Source organism: Mytilus trossulus, chromosome 3, assembly GCF_036588685.1.
Source record: "Mytilus trossulus isolate FHL-02 chromosome 3, PNRI_Mtr1.1.1.hap1, whole genome shotgun sequence".
In the NCBI taxonomy this organism is placed as follows: domain Eukaryota; kingdom Metazoa; phylum Mollusca; class Bivalvia; order Mytilida; family Mytilidae; genus Mytilus; species Mytilus trossulus.
In genome coordinates, this window is record NC_086375.1 from 43058177 (window position 1) to 43080384 (window position 22208).

The 22208-nt window shown below is 32.2% G+C and overlaps 1 protein-coding gene across 1 annotated transcript; it reads right to left on the reverse strand.

Annotated features, from left to right (window-relative positions):
- Positions 1-672: 672 nt before the first annotated feature.
- Positions 673-13979, reverse strand: LOC134711527 (serum paraoxonase/arylesterase 1-like). The gene is made up of 9 exons (XM_063572158.1): positions 13793-13979; positions 13177-13247; positions 12539-12594; positions 11947-12133; positions 10638-10761; positions 9590-9790; positions 2382-2463; positions 1469-1600; positions 673-935 (listed from the first exon to the last, which is right to left on the reverse strand). The coding sequence occupies exons 1-9, from the start codon at positions 13855-13857 to the stop codon at positions 765-767; spliced, it is 1089 nt and encodes a 362-aa protein (XP_063428228.1). The 5' UTR covers positions 13858-13979; the 3' UTR covers positions 673-764.
- Between the last annotated feature and the right edge of the window lie 8229 nt (positions 13980-22208).

Here is a 22208-nt window from a genome sequence, read left to right on the forward strand (position 1 = left end):
TGGACATTGGTGAAAGTCTTTTTGAGTTATTGTCCGAAGTGTTAAAAATCCCCCTTTTTTTATGAATAAAGCCCCATAAATCCAAAACTTAAATCTGAAATTAAAAAAAACCAAAAGGGAGCTTACATCAATAGATATAAACAATTCACCAAAGTTTCATGGACATTGGTGAAAGCCTTTTTGAGTTATTGTCCGAAGTGTTGAAAATCCCCCCTTTTTTATGAATTAAGCCCCATAAATCCAAAACTTAAAATCTGAAATTAAAAAAAACGAAAGGGAGCTTACATCAATAGATATAAACAATTCACTTAAGTTTCATGGAAATTGGTGAAGGTGTTTTTGAGTTATTGTCCGAAGTGTGGACGACGGAAGGACGGACGGATGGACGTTACGACGGACGGATGGACGGATGGACGGACGGACGGACGGATGGACGGACAGAGGTATACTATAATACGTCCCGCCCCGGGCGTATAAAAATTGTACCAAGTATTTAGTATTTAAATGGCAGCTGGTGTTTTTCAAAAAAGATCAGTTAGGATTTCCAAATACTCACTTAGGAATGGGACTGAAACGATGTAAAATAAAAAGACAATCAAAGTTTGGTTAACTTGTGTCCTTCACTTCATTCTATGGTTTTGCAAATAATATATGTTGCAGTATGAAAAGGGATTACTTCTTTGATTATATTCATGAACATTTTTCACACACGGAAACTTCATTTCATTCATGTCAGAGTTGCATGCATAAATAAAGCATCACACTCAATCAATCCAACGTACTTCACAAAACATTAATTTGTGGAGCACTGTTCCTACTAACATGGCGTCCTTATACAAGGAGGCCACTGATGATCCATACAATGTATGACCATCATCAGCGAAAACTTCTGTCATCTTGGTCACGGCACCATCTTTCATGTGAAGTTTAATTACCTAGAATAAATAAATCATTACTTGGATTGTTCATTATTGTGTGTATTATGCATCAATATAAATTATCAAAGCTACCAGAAGTCTTAATCTCTTGCCTGAAAAACATGAGCAATTTAAAAACAAAACCAAATTTTGCAGGGTTAAAATCATCATTTAAGGACAATACCTCTTACAAGGAGTCAACTGTATTTGGATGAAAATGGATAAAATATTTGGAAGATTCTGAAATACCAGTAATGTTTTTACATGATTGCAACCAAGATAGTGATTAAATAGTGAATTCATAGAATTTTCAAATGATTGAAATAGATTAATGGTCTGTGATTTTCATTTGTAAAAATATTAATATAGTTTGGTTTATGTTATACTGCCTTATTGGTGTTTCTGTTTAATGCATAATTTATCTAATCACATGGCAACTAAGAGCTGGTTTTGTAAAGACACTTGACTATTATTTTAGACTGCAAGTTGTATTTTGGTTATAATGTCTGATTGACAAGTATTTCATTGACTTTCAACGCACTAAACATTACCTGTGAAGGAGCTGGTGTTTCTGGGTTATCCATATGTCCCATAACTTGCCATATTATTGGATGGGTGCCAAATAGAACATTGCCATCTTTATCTAAAGTTGGGTTGTCTATTGCTGTTTTTACATTAAATTCCTGAAAACAAAATATTTATTATATATTCCAGAAATAAAGCATATATGTAGACACATAAAATTCATTCACATTCATTATCTAGATGTCTTTTTAGACCAGAATAAATGACCAAGGGAACACCATGCCCAATTCATAGTTTAAACTGTTGTGACTGTAACAATATACCTTAAACCAAAGCTGGAACATGATACTGTAGAAACAGAGGGATGCACAAACAAGTGTTTGGTATTTTAAAACTTTAATTTGGTCTATCACCTACCTAACCATGTAGTTTTAAAAGTTAAAATGCCCTGTGAACACTAACAGAAGTTGACAAGAACAACTCTGTGAGGGCAATTGAAATCAATATTCTGCATCTATTTATTTTACTTACATTTTTTATGGATGCAAAATTCCAAATATGAATAAAATCCTATTTAAAGTTGATTCATAATAAATTACCAAAATTTGGATAACCACACCTAAAAGTATGTCTTGTAATGTAATTTTTTCAAACCACGTAAAAAAAATCATTCATATTTTAAATGTTGTACAACTCAAGGTGACAAACAGTCTACAATATCATTATATTCAGATAGCTCATTGATCATGTGACCTATCTGAAAGTCATTGATCATGTGACCAATCTGAAAGTCATTGATCATGTGACCAATCTGAAAGTCATTGATCAAGTGACCAATCTGAAAGTCATTGATCATGTGACCAATCTGAAAGTCATTGATCAAGTGACCAATCTGAAAGTTATTGATCATGTGACCAATCTGAAAAGATTCTTAAGTACCTGGTATCTACTTAGTGTTCCATTCTTCTGTCTAGTAAATGTATGAAATCTCTGAGGGACTGATTCTCCTGTGTACAAATACCTAAAAGAAAAACTAAGTTGGAATATACAATATTTTTTTTACATTTTTGAAGACCGACTAAAATTTTCTAAAAAAGGAGAAAAGTACCAAGAATTTAAGTTTTTTAAACATTTAAAAATGGAGAAAAAAATTAAATAAGCAATCTTGACATTTTAAAGATAGCATTTATAATTACAGAACATTTTCCAACTATGTTTCAAGTACAAATCAAAATCTAAATGAAATCATATCAAAATATCAATCTGATGATTTGAAGTAGACAAGTCCCTTAAGGTCATAGGATACAGTTTTGATCCCATGATGATTGTGTTACTAAAGTTTGTTTACAAGCTATTTTCACCTAAGCAATTCAAAAATGTAATAAAAAATATATACATTCATGTGTTACTTAAAGAGATAAAAGGGGTAAACATTTTAGACATTTACTCAAATTTTTTTTTTACATTTCTATCCTTTGGATAAACACACCTAACTTTTTCATTGCAATATAATTAATTTTTAACAAAGTTTAAGGATTTAAGGAAAAGTACGTCATTAATTGAGGTATATTTAATAAACCTTTTAAAAAAATCAATATTGACCTTTTCATTAAAATTGGTACAAATAACCTTCATTCATAATTAAACCTTATGCCATTTGTTTTTGAGTTATAAGCCAAAAACTGCACTTTACCCCTATGTTCTATTTTTATTGTGGCGGCCATCTTGGGTGGTTGGCCGGTTCACACCACACATTTTTTAAACTAGATACCCCAATGATAGTTGTGGCTAACTTAATTTGGTTTAATTTGGCCAAGTTGTTTTAGAGGAGAAGATTTTTGTAAAAAAATACTAAGATCTACAAAAAATGGTTAAAAATTAAATATAAAGGGCAATAACTCCTTAAGGGCTCATTTGAACATTTCGGTCATGTTAAATTATTTGTAGATCTTACTTTGCTGAACATTATTGCTGTTTAGATTTTATCTCTATCTATAATAATATTCAAGATAATAACCAAAAACAGCAAAATTTCCTTAAAATTACCAATTTAGGGGCAGCAACCCATCAACGGATTGTCTGATTCATCTGAAAATTTCAGGACAGATAGATCTTGACCTGATGAACATATTTACCCCATGTCAGATTTGCTCTAAATGCTTTGGTTTTTGAGTTATAAGCCAAAAACTGCATTTTACCCCTATGTTTTATTTTTAGCCGTGGGGGCCATCTTGGTTGGGTGGCGGGGTCACGCCACACAATTTTTAAACTAGATTCCCCAATGATGATTATGGCCAAGTTTGGATTAATTTGGCCCAGCAGTTTCAGAGGAGAAGATTTTTGTAAAAGTTAACGACGAGGACGGACGACGACGCCGGACGCCAAGTGATGAGAAAAGCTCACTTGGCCCTTCCGGCCAGGTGAGCTAAAAAAAACTGTTGAAAATGAATCTTTCTGAATATATCAGTTTTGTGAAAATAACATTTTATGTTAGCAACAACAAAACTGTTTCGTATACCCTTTATTGATGCAGTTACATCACTTGATTATACCAATCCAGTAAAACTACAGTCAAACCTGCTTAAAGGGAAATCACACTATTTAAACTACTAATAATATTTCATTGAAATTTTGCATGTAGACAGATCATACTTTTTTACAATATTTTAGGCAAAAAAAATATTGGGGTCACCAATGTTATTTTCGAGATATGACGTCATCAAAAAGTAAAGAATCGCGTTATACAGAAATATAGAAATAGCGCTCTAAATTGCTAATTAAAGGCAAAATTATTGAAAAAACAATGTTTTATTGGTAAAACTATAACAGTCAATTGCAAAGTTTACCTTATACACATTTATTTTTCGCAGTTTCCTTATTTTTCAAGACCTTTGAACATTTCCCGCCGTTTTTAATTTCAATTTATTATAGATTTTTCTTGAAATAAAAAAAATCTACTAATGTTTTTTCCTTCAAACTTCTGCATAAGTTGCAGCTTTAGGGAAGATTTTAAAACCATAAATAAAAATGGGGGGTCACAGATATTTTTAATCCGCTAAAACGGAAACAATCTTATTATCGACTTTTGGCGGGAATTATTTATAACTAACGTTATAGAACGACGTTGCTAGCATAGGAGCATTTCTGGCAATGCTTGGAACTATATGGTTGGACTAAACCTTGTCACTACAAAATATAATAACATTTTTTCAGGGTATTTTGATTATCTATTGATATTTTTATAAATCTATCGAAACGTTATTTTTAAAAATACAGTAACAGTTATTAGAAAGTAATTGTCAAAGTTGAAATCATCTGCACTTTTTAATTGCATTCATTGTATTGAGTAAACGATTGTCTGCCTCATGCCGTATTAAAGAAATAATTTACAGCTTACAGATAAAGAATCTTTTACTTCGGAGGACTGATGGTATCCGGACTGAAAAGTAACACATTCCAGTACAGTAGACTACAAACAGAATAAATTCACTAACTTGTATTTATTCGCACCGGGAAGATAAAACCTGATATACCGTGTTTGAAAATCCACAAACTGGGCACTTTAAAAAGAAGTCCTTAATGACACCATTTTCGGAAGAAATTTGAAATTGGCTAACATTTCCGTAATTTCACCACGCTCAATATGTACATGTATATATAATCGAATCAAATTAAGTTCGACTTCCAGGTAAATTTTGAGTTCGAGTTTTATTTTGATTTCTAACATTTATTCGAGTAAGATTTCTAGTCAAAGCTAGAGTAAAACTTAGAAACTTTCGAGTTAGATAGAGAAAATATTTTGGAAAGAGTACATACATATTTTGAGATCCGATGAAATTAAGAATAAGAAATATTGCAGTTTCTATTTTCTGTTGGTGCAACTCTCTTTCTTTGAATGTATATTCTTTTATCACATCTTTTATGATGGTATATGTACTTTTTGTTTGCCAATACTGATTAATGATAGTTAATTTGAAAATAACTGATTGAATCGGTGTGTCAATTTAAGCACTCTCTGCTATATCTTATTGGCCTTTTATTTTTTAAAAGAGACAAAGAATGAGAAGTTAATTAGCTACCTTTGTTTTAAAAAAACTAGTTGTCCTTTTCAATCATGGTCGAAATCCGACAATCTGACTGTACCACTGTCGACAGGCAAGTGATTTGAACTAGCATTACTAGTTTTTTTTTTTTTATTGTTTTCATGAATTTTGCAAAATTTTCAGTAGCGAATATTTCATGATCATCAGCACTAAACTTTTGTCTATATGAGTGGAATATTCCTTCTCCAGACAGACCATAAATATGTTGGTTATGATAAGCAGTACTCTGTGAGACATGTAACTCTACATAAATACATGTGTGTGTGTGTGTGTTGAATATTTCTCTTGATGGAGACTTTTAAAGCCAAATGAATAGTACGTGTTAAGAAATTTTTATACGACCGTTTACATGTATTATGATATACCGTTGTCCATCCGTCCGTCCGTCCGTCCGTCCGTCAACATGTCGGACGCTTCAACCACTAGCAAAAAACTTTGGTGAAATTTTTGTATCTATTAGCGTAAGCTTCCTTTCGTCTTTTATAAATTTTAGATTTTACGTGTCAGAGTTGCACGGTTTTACTATTAAAAAGGTCTTTTTTTAAGTTTTCGGACAATAACTCAATAAGTGCTTTCAGCAGTTCTCATGAAACTTTAGTGCATTGTTCATATCGATTAGTGTAGGCTCAAATTTATAGATTATCGATTGTACGATTCTGAGATATGGGTTTTTATTAATTAAAAAGGGGGGCTTTTCTAAATTTCGTACGCCTAACTCTAAGATGCTTTTTCCAATTTTCATACAACTTTGATGAATTGTTGATGTTAATTCCGTTTTGCTTTTCATTAATTTCTTATATGACATTGAGAAGTATTGAATATCTCTGAAATTGTACCACAAGGTTTCATATCACAAATTGAGGTTGGGGGTACATGTAATTGCTCTAAACGTTCAGGAATTGGGTTTCAAAAACAAGCATTTTACTAGTTTTAATATTTTACACTAACTTGTGTTTGAGTGTATGGATCTATCTTAAATTGTACTACAAGGTTCCACACCAAAAAGGGAAGGCTGGGATTGTGTTTGGGGGTAATTACTACAAAAGGAATGGTGGGTGGGGGGTCATAATTTTTTTCTGAAATTTTTGAAATATATCAAGAAGAAATCTCCAATTGCACAATAGTTTTTTAAGACCTTCGACTATATCTATTTTGTGTCAGAAAACTATATCATGTCAAAAATTTGATCACAGTCCAAATTCAGTATATATATATATTTCAAGCTTGAATATTGTGTCCAAACGTGCCAAAACTGTTCAACCTCTGTGGGCGTATCAGGCTGCGCTCAGCAGCATTTTATTGTTGTTGGTGTATGTATGTCATCAATAGCACCAAAATATTAATTATCCATAGTGTTTGATATTCCCAGATTATTTGACATTTAGCGGCATTATTTCTAACTTGCTGGTCCTACAGTTCGCTAACAACAGTTTGAAGAAATACTACAATATATGATTTTTTTTGTATGCCCAAATATTAGCATGAACAAAGCATTTAAGAGAGATTGAGTGTCATGTACCATACAATACGGTGCTAAATTTTCTTTGATTTCGACAGCCAGCAACCGATGTAAAATTTTGGATGATTTTCATTATTTTGTTAACGTTTTTAATTGAATATTTCAATACATACGATTACTTTACAAATTACTCGTTTTCATGCCCCCCTCCCCCGCCCCCCCCCAAAAAAAAATCATTGAAAAAAGTGAGAGGCATTAGATGCCAAAGAAACATTCGGGAAAGATGGACAACACTTAAATAATTTCAGTCGTCACACGTGAAATAAAAAACGAGATCAAATAGCACTTCAAACATTATTTACGTCCAGTGGCAAGTTTAGTTCATACAAGTATTCAGAACTACAACATATTAATTTTGACCCTGCTTTGTATTGACCCGACAGGCTGCGCTGGATAAATATAAATATGAAATGAGATTTTTGATGAATCATTTATACATGTAGTATAACAAACTATAGTTAAAACGTATCATGCATGTGATATGAGAAAACTGTAGAAACTCATTGTTCCTATTTACAACTCTCTGTTCGACTTAAAACTACAGATTCCGGAAGGTGTACGCTTACATGCTGCTACTTTTGGTCTATTTGTACCCCTCCCCCTCATCTCGAAAATATACCATGAACTCGACATACCGCATCGCGACGATACGCTGCCAAAGAAAAGTATTTGACACCAACTTCGTTATCGAGAAAATGGTCCGAGAGGGTACTAAATTATATTGAATATGCTATGAATTTCCATCGTTCTTTATAGTGTTGATTTATCATGATGATTAGGTGTTTTGTATTGATATGTTGTTTTTATCATAAGAGGTTCATTCATTTATTAATATTTATTTTGTGTTACCAATATTTTTATTCTTTATATTAAAGGTCAAGGAACAGTAAATGGGCTATGTCGCAGATTTTGCTAAAAATTTGCATACAACTTTGGCTCGTGGAACTACAACTGAAAACCGAAAAAATAATACATTTATCTCTTTTATTATCTGAAAAAACGCAGATTGATTTTCTTTTAATATGGGTGAATATTTGTATAGAAAGCACATAAAATCGGCGAAAAACCTTCTTAAATTTGTCTTAAAATCTCTAATTCTACTCCATAGATTTTTCTTAAAAAACTATATATTGTTGACACATAAATTTCTGTTTTAATGATATAAAATAATCATAGGGTCACCGACTTCGTTTTTTGTCTAATAATCAATTTGTTACCTTGTTGGAAGTGAAAAACGTCAAAAATCAACATTTTACAGCCTGCAACGCGATAATGTTACGATTATTTCGATGTTTTGTTGGGTTTTTTCACAAAGAACGAAACTTTAAATGATGTACTAGTATACCGTAAAAACGAAGTCGGTGACCCTATCTTTATTTTGCATCAATAAAACGGAAATTTATGTATCAACAACATATAGTTTTTTAAGAAAAATCTATGGAGTAGAATTAGAGATTTGGCGATTTTAAGACAAATTTTAGAAGGGTTTTCACCGATTTTATGTGCTTTCTATACAAATGTTCACCCATTTTGTAAGAATTCAATCAGTAATTTTTCAAATGATAATTGAGATAAATGTATTATTATTTCGATTTTCAGTTGAAGTTCATTGAGCCAGAGTTGTATGCCAAATTTTACTGAAATCTAAGACATAGCCCATTTACTGTTACTTGACCTTAAGCTTCATTCTCTATTCATCTGGTTGGTTTTTTTTGCCTTTTATTCTGCAGTATTTGCCCATTTTTCTGTATTCCGTAAAAATACCCCAATACAATCAGAACCTTTTTTGTGGACATGTATTTTTTATTTAATTATAACAGTTCTAAAAAAATATTATATGTTCATTGTCATTTCTCCTATTTTAGTGGAACTTCCCTTCGAGCGGCTTGCTATTTTTCAAGTTAGCAACCTTTATGACGGACACGAAAACGGCGACGTCATAATACAGTTACGACACTATAGGGGCGCCGAGAGCGATGCGTATAAACAATAGTGTGATTTCCCTTTAAGAGACCACCTGTATTAAGCAAAAACATGTGTTATAATACCATTAATGTTAGGTCCCTCTGCGGTGCATTTCATATAATCTAACCTCACTCACAGTACTAGTATTAAAAGACCAGTTGTCTTATGAAACCATTTTTTTGCTCTCCCTTATTTAGGCCTTAAGGTGATACCAAATACTTTAGACTAAAATTAATTTGGCTCGTTGAGTTTTGACAAAATTTTGACAAAATATCAACTTGATCCTTTAATATAAAATATAAAAATTTCAAAAAACATGAACCACACACTTTAATAACAAATGTTCACTGGATACATAGCAGTTTGACAAACACTAATTCTAATCAATCAGTAGCTTAATATTTCCTTTATAACAATAAATTGTGATCAATACATTCAGCTGATTTTTACAGAGTTATCTCCCTGTAGTAGTATGTCACACCTTTCGAGGTTTCTTTAAACAGATTTAACTGTATATATACATGTATTATCATCAAAATTTAAAACAATGTACTTCTTACTTTTGATCATGTGATAACACCAGACCATTTATTGTAACAAATCCTTCATCTTGTTTGTGGTATGCTTTCCCGTCATAATACATCAGATTTCCATAGGCTAATGGTATGACTGCCTCTAATAATTTAAAAAGTCCACTCTTATAGTAGGCAAAATTTGTGAAGTAAAAACTATTTTCATTGTCCATTGCTACATCATTTACCCTGAAATAAAATTTAAATAAAATTGAGAATGGAAATGGGGAATGTGTCAAAAAGACCAGCTGGGTCTTCAATACACTAAGAAAATCCTGCAACCGGAGGCATGCTTCAGCTTGCCACTAAACAAAAATGTATACTTGTCATTTTTGCTAGTTAAGTGATGTATACAGTGGCGGATCCAAGAATTTTCATAAGTGGGGCCCACTGACTGACCTAAGAGGGGGCCCGCTCCAGTCAAGCTTCAGTGATTCCCTATATAAGCAACCAATTTTTTTTCCAAAAAGTGGGGGGCTGGGCACCCTGGGCCCTTCCCCCTAAATTCGCCTCTGATATATACCATAATCTAATGTATACATTTAAATTGAAATATAATTCACAGTAACTTGAAGTTTGGATATTTTATTGTACCATAAGGGCATCACCAATTAATTCGAAATCATGACTTCATTTCTATAAAGTTTTGAAATAAATAGGTATATTTGCATGAAAAGTTGCATTTATTCAGCACTTACAGGAAAAATCTCCAGCATTAAAACAACATGGTTTCCTTTTTTAATGTGGATAATAAAGGCAAATTTAACCCCATTACCTTCTTACACAATCTTTGAAGGGATGGCGGTAAGGATTTTTTATTAATATTTTGATAACGCAAACAAATTTTTTTACTAGTCCATCAGGCATACTGATGACAAAGTTTTGATTGCCTGAGGTCCAAACGTAGGGCTAGTGGATTTGTTAACTCCTCAGACACATGTTCCTGTAAATAATGCCCTTATCCCTAATAATAATAATTGTAACTGAATATAATACTTGAACTATTTTTATCTTAAAAGCGGTAAAAAATACTTACATATGTATAGTTGTGTCTCTGTAAGTGTGAACATGCTTCAGCTGTTTATCTTTAGCTATGAACAGGAATTTTTCTATAGTATCTCCTGCTGATCCATGATTAACCACCATAACTGTCACTTTATCTTCAAACACATAAATGATGTAAATATTTTCAGGTTGATCTTGACATATAACTTCAGATCATATGTTTTTATACGTCATATATGAATTTGTAATATGCATGCTTTTGTTTAATAATGAAAATTGTGACATCACAATGCATTCTTAATAGTAGGAAAAATCATGAGACGATGATATATATTAAGCACACAAGTCTATCACTAAAGTTTTTATGTTGACATCATAATGTCCATTCTTATTTTATGTTGTGTTGATGGGTTTGTTTATCGTTGATGCTTACGACACCTTCTACTATTTATATAAAAAGATAAACGTGAACCATTCAAATTTCAATGTATTAGTAACTTCCAGTTTTTCTTTTAACATTGTACATGTTGTATATTTGGATGGCTGTTTGAGTTCCCTGTATGTTAAACTCTTTTTAATAAAGTCAGCATCAAAATCAAATCCAACTACTAGTCCGAAAAAAACAATGTCATTTTTCTTATGTGTCCAAACAAAGTTTGCAAATACTTCACCAATCTGATTTTTTTTTAACCAATTTGTCTTATAACTTATTCTAACAAGAATGTGTTCCCAGTATATGGATGCCCAACTAGCACTCTCATTTTCTATGTTCAGCAGACTGTGAAATTGGGGTCACAACTCTTTAGTCTTATTTGGCATCAAAGTTAGAAAGATTATATCATAAGGAACATGTCAGTGTACTAAGTTTCAAGTTGATTGGACTTCAAAAACAACCTTGACCAACAACTTTAACCTGAAGAGGGACAAACGAACGTACGGACGGACAAATGAACAGACAGACAGACAAACGTACAGACCAGAAAACATAATGCCCCTCTATTATCGTAGGTGGGGCATAAAAATTGCCTTTAATGATAGTATGTGATAAGTATTACCACAAGATAAAATAGTACTTAACATCTTACTACCAAATCTCAGTAACAAACATTTTATGTATCAATGCACATGGACCTATTGGCATTTTACAATGATGACACCTCAGCAAAATTATGTTAACATTTGACAGTAGGTATGAATGATAAACACTTGACTTTTGTGACAATGAAAAGCCTAAGACTATTTTCAATAGGTTCCCCTTTGAAAAGTCTAGTACTAGTAATTGAATTAGACCCTACCACTAGATCAAATGCAATGTAACTGAAGATGTTTGCAAAATCTACCTTTGTCTTTCCACAAACTAATGCCATGAGGACCAAAATCAGACTGGTTGAACTGGTCTCCTACAATTTTTAGTTCTTCTATGCCTTTATCTGGTTGATTAAAATCAAACAAATAAATTCTTCCTTTTCCATTGTGCTTCTTACGGTGTTCAGAAACTGTAGAGGAAGCTCCTGGCATAACTAGGCCCTAAAAAAACCCAGCAGTATTATTAATGAAGAGCGAGTATTTCAAACTAAAGTAGCAATTTCTATAGCAGATATCACCTGTGCACTTTATTGTTGGACCACGTACTATCATGAATGAAAAGTTTTATTGAGTAAAGCAATTGCTTGAGGAATAACATGTAATGTGCAGTTAGCCAATCAGAATAAAGTATTATAATGAAACATACATCTAATGTAATTATTACAATATAAGGTATAAATATACAAAGGGAGTGAGTTTTACTCATGTTAATCTGGAATGAGTCCACTTCATTTTGTTTCTGTACCTAGTTATGCTATTGGCACCAAGTATTGTCTCCATGTCTCATCTCCAATTCCTGTAATTATGTGAAACAAGGGCAAAAACTCAGGGTAATACTATACTTACTGATGTAATAAATGTTAAACCATTAGGTAATGTTTCCATGTCTTCATATCCAATTCCTGTATTCAAATATATAATAAATAGAAAATTATTAAAGCTGTTTTTAATGGAGCAAAATACCCAATTTCAGGGTACAGAGTAATAGGAAAGAAGTTTTTGATGATTTTGATCATAATATTAGATAACTGTATTGTAATTTAATTTTGCAGACACAAGTTTTCTTTAATGTGTAACTAAAAGTGTTTTGATTCTTAGCTCAATGAACAAAATTCCAAACAAGATCAATCATAAAAGTATATATATATATCCCATTAATTAGCAGTGTAACATGTTTACACAATTTTGATAAAATTAAAGGATGCTGGAGTTGGTACAGACTGTCAAATAACTACATGTTTGTACATGTATGTACTATTTTTACACACCTACTGAAAATCCTTTAAAACTTATTAAGTGCACATCAATGTCTTTGACAGAAGTTTGATGAATGAAGGTCCTATTTAGAAGTTAGACCAAAGTTTTTAAACAAAATCTATGATTCCTATGAAGACTTCAATTTACCAAAATACACAGGAACTTGCATGTAGGCCATACCTTTTTGTTGAAGCAAGTTTTTTTTTTAAATTTGATAAATACATTACCTTCTCCAGGAACAATTCTACAGGGTCCGGGTGTATGGTTATACACATGTTTAAAAAGCTCAAGTTTATGTCTGAAAAAAACAAAAGAAAAAAATATATTTATGAGAATGTTATTTATGTTTTAACACTGGAAAATAAATTATGTACATATGTTTATTATACACACTGTTCATGTACCTTGTCTGTTGTTAAAAAAAACTATATCTAATGATTTCTCATGCTATCTGTATCATGATTTCGCTTTGTGGAGATATAAATGGCATCCCTCACCCCATCCCTGGAAATTTAAGCTTTCGCTTGTTTTACTAAACTACTATTTCAACAAAAGCACTTGTTTTTTATAACCAAGAAGGTTGACTATCCATTGATAATTGAATGCTTCTTTTCATGATTAAATTGGTGTGCAAATTGCATTTACTGAAGCCAAATTTTGGTCTTAAAACTATTTAGGCACACAATCAACATTATTTCAATCCTATTAAATTGTACAAATATGTGAAAAGGGAGACAACAAACACAGTGTGAAGGAACAGATATATACCATAGCAATCTGATAAACAATGTGGTCAGATTTGACCATTACCTTAGCAGATTTTGTACGTTTTTAAAATCTTACAGAAATTTTACAATAAACTGAATTATCAGTAACCCAATAACAGCCGCAATTGCTTTCTTGATCATTGTTTAACGGCCAGCAAAGAAGTTCAGTCATGGGACTTTTAATAGGTCATGGAGATTAAAAGTGAAATGGCGGGAAATAAAACGTATAGAAACACAAAGTCATGTATTAGCTTTGTAAAAAGCATGTTGACTTTAGAACCTATCAAATATATTCGGAACAGAAGTGCACAGCTAGAAACGTAGTTTTAGAAGTTCAGTTATAAAAAAGAGTTACAACTTTTCAGCGAATAATTTAAAAAAAGCTATATTTATAACTCTTGTAATTATTAAAACGTATGAAAAACAAAATTTCATTTACAACGCAGCAAGCTGTTATAAATAAAAAAAGAATAGATAATGTATCATAGTAAAATGTCTCTCCTGGCATGCAGATCAAAAACAGTCCAGGACTGGAGAAGATTTCTAAAATATGTGAAGCTGTTAACAGCCATGATGTTTTGAAGCTGTCAACAGTCATGATGTTTGTGTCATTTTGGTCTTTTGTGATCTTTTGTGGATAGTTGTCTCATTGGCAATCATACCACATCTTCTTTTTTTTTTATATGAAAAGGTCCTGTAAACTATTTCATAAAGAAGCAGCATCAAAGCTAAAAAGATTTCTTTCCATATGAGGTAGTTCTTACCTGTTACATTCCAAATTGTAACTGTATCTAAAATTATATTATGGTGTTTAATGTGAAGTAAATTTTGTAAACATAAAGCCGGAGCCAACTTATTACTCTTTTGTAATTTCTGTCAAAGTTTTTTACTTGTTTCTCTGCCGGTACAAAAATGCCAAGCTAAAGGGCAAAAATCAAAATTACTAAACTTCATGAAGGTATAGACATGGTAAGTATCTGGGTTTTCTTACTGAGCTGTCGGTCCAATGCTCATGAAAACATCAGAGTGTTCAGGCTTAATGTTCACAAGAGGATTGTTTCCCATGATGATCTAACCAGATTGAATAAACTTACCAATTTCCATAGTAACCAGTGAGAAATCCGTTACTATTAACTTGAATGAAAACAGAGATATGTCTCTGATGAAAACATCTCCCAAGAAAGTAATAAAAATATACATATTATCTTAATCATTTTATTAGTGGATACGACAGTAAAGTATAATAATACACATTGCCACTGGCCAAACATGAGCCAGAAGAATACGTTTGAACCAATTATCCCATGCAGGAAAAGATGAACTGACTCCTTTAAAAAGAATAGAATATCAGTAAAGAAATTTCTACGAATATATATAATGTTTAAAGAATCGATGGCCGTGAGTGATGGTCAACAGTAATAAAGGCGAAGACACTGACATAATTATCATGGATAACAATTATAAGTGCATAAAAATGTGCTTAAATTGGGAATACAAGTGGTGAATTTAAAGACTACCATGTTTGCGGTATACTTACAGAAGTGTCGGTTATGTGTTCCCATAAGGGGAAAATGTGAATAGCAAGCGAATAAGCAGTACCAAGTCGAGGAACAATGGTGTCTATAAAAAGTTTCTGAAATTAAGGAAAGTTAGGAACGCACAATCGACTAACCAAGAAAGAAGCAAAGAAAAGCCAACATTCGTATATGCAGAGCTGAACCCAACGACAATCATGCATGCAAGGGAGACGGATTTATATAAGTTTTTCTTGTTTCCGAATCCATGTATTTATATTGTATTATTATATTTCATGCACTTTTTTTGAATAAATATTGTTTAAACTAATCATGCATGCCTTTAAAAAGGGATTTTGGTGTATTTATTCATACAAGCACAGTGCACTGTAAGACCGGTTTGATAAATTTAATAGGATGATAAGGGATGCTACAACACAGTTGCAGACTTATATCAAAATATTAAAGACTAGTTTAGGCAAAACAAACTACCGAATACTGTCATTTTTTACCTGACAATCTCACTGTAAAATATAAATAACTCATACAATATACACCGCACGACAAGATGTATGGTGAAACACACAGATTGAGAGAAAAAAGTGAAGCATAAACACGTTAAAGATATATCGCTTTAAAATAAAAGGTTTATTAACTTGTATCTATTTCTAACTTGAAGAGATAATAGACAGTATCTAAATTAAATAATATATAGTATTGAACGAAGTTTACCGAGACTTTGAAAAAATGGCATATTATTTAATTAATCGAAATCTTAGATAATATAGGTTAATATAGGTAGTTACGGCGGTGTTGTTATTGTCGGCTTGCTCCACAATGTTCAATCCCCTGATATGCTGAGTGGTACATATTCGGATTCTTTATTGGTTCAATTTACTATGGAACACAAAAAAATGGACAACATGATCAAATACATTCTGCATAAGAGAGACGAAAGATCCCAAAGGGACATTCAACCTTTGTTAGTCTTGTTTTATTCTTAATTTTAGTTTCTTGTGTACAATTTGGAGTTTAGTACATGGCGTTCATTATCACTAAACTAGTATATATATTTGTTTAGGGGCCAGCTGAAGGACACATCGGGATGCGGGATTTTCTCGCTGAATTAAAGACCTGTTGGTGACCTTCCGTTTTTTTGTGCTCTATGCATGGTCGGGTTGTTGTCTCTTTGACGCATTCCCGATTTCCATTCTCAATTTTATCATAAGTAGAAAATAAAAATGTAAGAGACAAACAGACAGACAACAATGCACTAAACACAAACGGTAGAAAACTAAAGACTGAACAATACAAACCCCCAACAAAACTGGGGATTATCTCATGTGCTCCGAAAGGATAAGAAGATTCTGCTCTACGTGGTGCACCCGTCGTGATGCCCTATTTAGTACAAACCCGCTAATAAGTATAACTCAGAAGGTCAAATTCGGTGAAAAGGGGACGGGATTTTAGTTACGATTGCGACATGGAAACAAGGATACTTTCAATCAATGTCTGAAATACAAAAGGGTTATACCTAACACAAAAAAGCTAAAATGATTAATATGCACAAAAAAACTACGTAACACCCTGTTCTCATGACATTGCTTAAATTCCTATGAATTATCAGATAAATTAAAAACGTCAAATACAACTCATATATGAGGTCATAATATGGGTATAAGAATACATGACACTCGAGTGGACCATTTCCGATACAGGTATACAGAAGTACATGATAGAATTAGCACGGCTGAATTTTTTAGATAACAGTATCTATACTATTAAACGAGAAGACCTCATTTTGGGTGTCGCTTCTCTTCCTTCCACAATAAATCAATCATCATGCCTCTGTCTCCTATAGGTGACATGCATAGTCGCATTTGTCATCCATTCTTATGATTATTCAGATTAAGTTATTTTGGGAGAAAAACGACAAAAAAGGAGTCCGGAAATGATTCCGTCATCAGACTGCTTTTTAGTCATAGATAAGACTTCCTGTTTGAAACATGCACAAATACAACCAATCGTATGATAGATAACAAAAAAGAAAAAAAGATAAGCCAATCAGAGCGTTTTCAATATCATGGTGTTTAGATCGCAAGAACCACAACTATGATACCTCCTTAAAACAATTATTTTTCGCGTTTATCTACATGTAAACTACGATTATACTTCTTTAATATATAGAGAATCTCTGTTTTCTGTCTTCTATAATTTTTTTTAGATGTTTACTATTCAAGGGGTTATACCAGTTGCATTTATATTAAAATAAGTAAAACATGTGACACAAGTACAACCAATCGTAGAGCGTTCTCCATATCATAGTGTTTAGATAGCAAAACTCACAACTATTATATCCCTTAAAGAGGACAAATATTTTTCGCGTTTATCTACAAAGGGGTCATACCAATTGCATTTATATTAAAATAAGTAAAACATGTGACACAAGTACAACCAATCGTAGAGCGTTCTCCATATCATAGTGTTTAGATAGCAAAAATCACAACTATTATATCCCTTAGAGAGGACAACTATTTTTCGCGTTTATCTACATGTAATCTACGATTATACTACTTTAGTATATAGAGACTCTCTGTATTCTGTCAGGGAATTTCTATATATAATTTATTGTTAAAAGGGAAAATAGTGATTTGGCAAAAATGAAAGTAAGGTAGAGATTAGAGGGAGGCAGGACCTCTTTCGGGCGTCAGGATCGGGTGTTTTTAAGCTCGGGATTTGGGGATTAATCTTTCATATGCAACTATTACAGTCATAATCACGTTCGATAACTCTGCATGTGACTGGTTCAATTAGGATTTGTTTACTGGTTACCTGATGAATTATTTAAAGAAAATTGAAAAATATATTTAGTTCACCTCGGTTTATATCCATTCGATGTCTTAATTCTGTTATGAATATAAAATAATATTGCAAAGAATTTCATTTATAATCGGACAACACTAAACGGCATAGGTATTGTCAAAACATGCATCTACATGGGTATTGTCAAAACCTACATCGTGATTAGGTGCCATGTTTGTTTTCTTTGATCACGTTGATGTTATGACTTAATTAATATCTCCTAATCTTGCTATGTCTAAGGCTATTCTTATAGTTACAATACCGTGTCATATTTAATTGCAATATAAACAGAGAAAATAAATTGAATTATGTGCATTAACAAAATAAGTGTCGAACATCCTCTACGTTTGAAAATTATTTGTTCGCCATTTTTCAAAATTTATAAAAATAACAACAGCATGTTTAAGCTTGATTAAAAGGAACCAATGTTCGATTACATGCTGCTTTAAGGTAAGACAATGAATGAAAACGCGAGCATCCAACAGTTATTTAATTTTCATATTAAAAATCGTACAAATAATATTTTTACCATGTCGCCCCACGCTGTCAATCTGGTCGCCATCTTGAAAAATAATAGCAGATTTTCTGAAAATAGCTTATTTTCAAATCAATTTGGAAGGGACATAATAGAAAATTAAACTATTCTATATACGATATTTCAAATATTTATGAATATAATAATAAGCACAAAGACCCACAATTATTCCATCTGTTTTGTTTAAATCGCAATTTAAGGTTAAAGACGACAGAAAATCCAATATTTATCGTAGTTGTATGATTTAACAGTGTGAACTATCGAGGCAACAAGACAAATTTTCAAAAGCATTTGGAAGGGAGAAGATCAAAATTTAAACTATTCCAAAAGGAATATTTATATTTCTAAATATATGAGGAATTACTACAAAGACCCACACTTTTAGTATCATGAACTTAAAGTAATGTATTTCATCGATTCCAGAAAGCCCCTATGCATTTCTATACAATTTACTTGGGCTTTATACGGGTGATGTGTGACGTCACAAAAGTCACGTGATGACTGCTATAGTTGGATATGACGGGATCCGGGAATATATTTTTCGATTTCGGGATATGAATTTCTTTAAAATCTGCATCTCGGGATTTCATGGTTTTAAGCCAGGGATTTCGGGATCAGGACCCCAACGATCAACAACCCTTAAAATTAGCCTTAGTCGGTATTAGTCATTTATACATGATTAAAATCCTACCATTGGCATATTAATAAGGCTCTCAAAAAAGCACTGATGGATTGTCATAGAAGCATTTTTTTAGACTAATAATGGTCTATATATAAGCAATTACATTTATTTCATGTTTGAAACGGTGCAAATTTTTAATTTTATTTGACTCTTACCAAAAGAAGCATTGTTGCAAAGGAGAAGAATAATTGTGGTCGTAGGCCAGAAACACAAATATAATTGAATTTAACGGAAAGGAAACAAATATTGGAATTTGGAAAAAGGGAGATACCTTTTATGTAAATCGACAACCCCTCAAATTAGCCTTAGTCGGTATTAGTCATTTATACATGATTCAAATCCTACCATTAGCATATAAAAAGGCTCTAAAAAAAGCACTGATAGATTGTCATAGAAACATATTTTTTAGACTAATAATGGTCTATATATAAGCAGTTTCATTTATTTCATGTTTGAAACGGTGCAATTTTTTTAAAGCATTGTAGCAAAGGAGAAGAATAATTGTGGTCGTAGGCCAGAAACACGAATATAATTGAATTTAACAGAAAGGAAACAAATATCGGACTTTGGAAAAAGGAAGATACCATTTATGTCATTCTCAATACATAATATCTTTTACAAAAAATCATCCTACAACAGTTCACAAGCTGCATATGCCCGCGATATCGCGGGTGTGTTCTAGTATAATATTAAAAAGAAGATGTGGTATGATTGCCAATGAGACAACTATCCACAAAAGACCAAAATGACACAGACATTAGTTTATCGATGTTCAAAATATCATTAATCCGCTACGAATACCAATCAGAGTAAAACAATGTACCGTCAGTCCATCAGTCCGTCCGTCCGGTAAATCAGTTTTCCACACTTTTTTTCATGCTTGAAGAAATTAATTTCAGTTTTGGTATTTTGTTTTATAATAAAAAGTTACAAATCAAGTTCGAAGTTTGTTCCAGTCTGATGATTTTGTGCAGAGTTATGGTCCTTTGGATTAGAAAATTAGATAAAATAATCATTTTTCCGCATTTTTTTTTTTGGTCATTCTTGAAGATATTAATTAATAATTTGTACAGTATATAGTTTTATCATGACAAGTTACAGTTCAAGTTTGAATTTTGTTCTGGTCTGATGTTTTTGTGCAGAGTTATGGTCCTTGGACTTAGAAAATTCACTGAAATGTCAGTATTTTTACACTTTTTATCATGCTTGAACATATTGATTTCAAAATTGGTATATAGTTTTATCATGACAAATTACAGATCAAGTTCGACTTTTATTCTGGTCTGATGTTTTTGTACAGAGTTATGGTCCTTGGACTTAGAAAATTCACTGAAATGTCAGTATTCCACACTTTTTATCATGCTTGAATATATTGATTTCAAAATTGGTATATAGTTTTATCATGACAAATTACAGATCAATTTCGACTTTTATTCTGGTCTGATGTTTTTGTGCAAAGTTAGGGTCCTTGGACTTAGAAAATTCAGTTAAATATTAATTTTCAACACTTTTTTGACTTGATATTTGCTATATAGTTTACACCATGACAACTTATAGATCAAGTGAGAATTTTGTTCCAATACAATTAATTTTTTAACCGGTAGGGGACTATTTATTGCCATGCAATATTCACAGAATGCTTGTTGTCTTTTAGCAGGTTCTAAAGATACCACTTCATATGAATGCAAAAATAAATTTTCCAGTAGGTCACAGCCGCATTTGTGAAATTACCTCAACTTTATGGGCATAACTATCAGAATTTTCGATTCTCAATGATTTTTCAATTTTATTTGATATGGCCATTGGTTGTTGTTGATTTAACTACAGTTATGGACAAACTAAGGAAGATAACTTCAATTTTAAAGATTACTTTACTAATGACATCATTGATGTTTTTAGAATAGATATAAGATTCCAGCACCTTTTCAAGTTATGTTTTCTTGACAAGTATAACATCATTTTGTAACTTGAATATCTGAGCATATACTTAGCAAATTTCAGAAAATGTACATGGATAGGATGTATAGATTGTTATGATCAATGCACTATATTTAGTGTATATCAAACTGAGAAATGATAAACTTTGGAAGTCCTTCAAGATATCAAGCTAGTACCATAGGATTTTGATGCATTTCATGCAACATTTATCTCAAAAATAACACAAATTGCAAATTCAATGTAAATTCAAAAAGGGAGACGAGCTAAAAACTGACATATCCGACGTTTTTCAACCAACAAGAAAAATTGACAATAGCTGTGAAATGTTGACTTAATCTTAATTTGAACTTGGATTTTCCAACGAAAATGGCGAGATAGGTCTGGCTTTATAACTAGCTATATACCTCCTCCTTGTTTGACAGTGTTTTATAGTTCTGTTGTAATGTTAATATTGTATGAACCAAACAAACAACCATAATCATGTTTATATCAGTGCATCTATAATTGGAATCAGCAGAGGCAGATCCAATTTAGAGGGTTTTTCAGCCCCCCCCCCCCCCCTCCCCTTTTGTGTGAAAAAATGGTTGATTATATAGGGAATCACTGAAGTATGAATGGAGCAGGCCCCCTCTTAGTCAGTTAGTTTAATTGGGCTTTGTAGTTTCAGAGAAGATTTATGTAAAAGTTCATGATCAATGACAGATGCCAGACGATGGATGGTAAGTGATGAGAAAATCTCACTTGGCCCATTGGGCCAGGTGAGCTAAAAATTAAAAATGTGCAGAATAAAGAAATCAAAGAATTGCAGATGAATTTCATGGCAAGATATATTTTTTTAATGATAGAGAAAAAATGACCCAAAAAATTAAAGAATACAGAAATGAAACCCAATCCAAACTCTCCTATATGACATTTGTGTGCGGGAATTTCTGGCTACATTGAAGACCTGTTGGTGACTTTC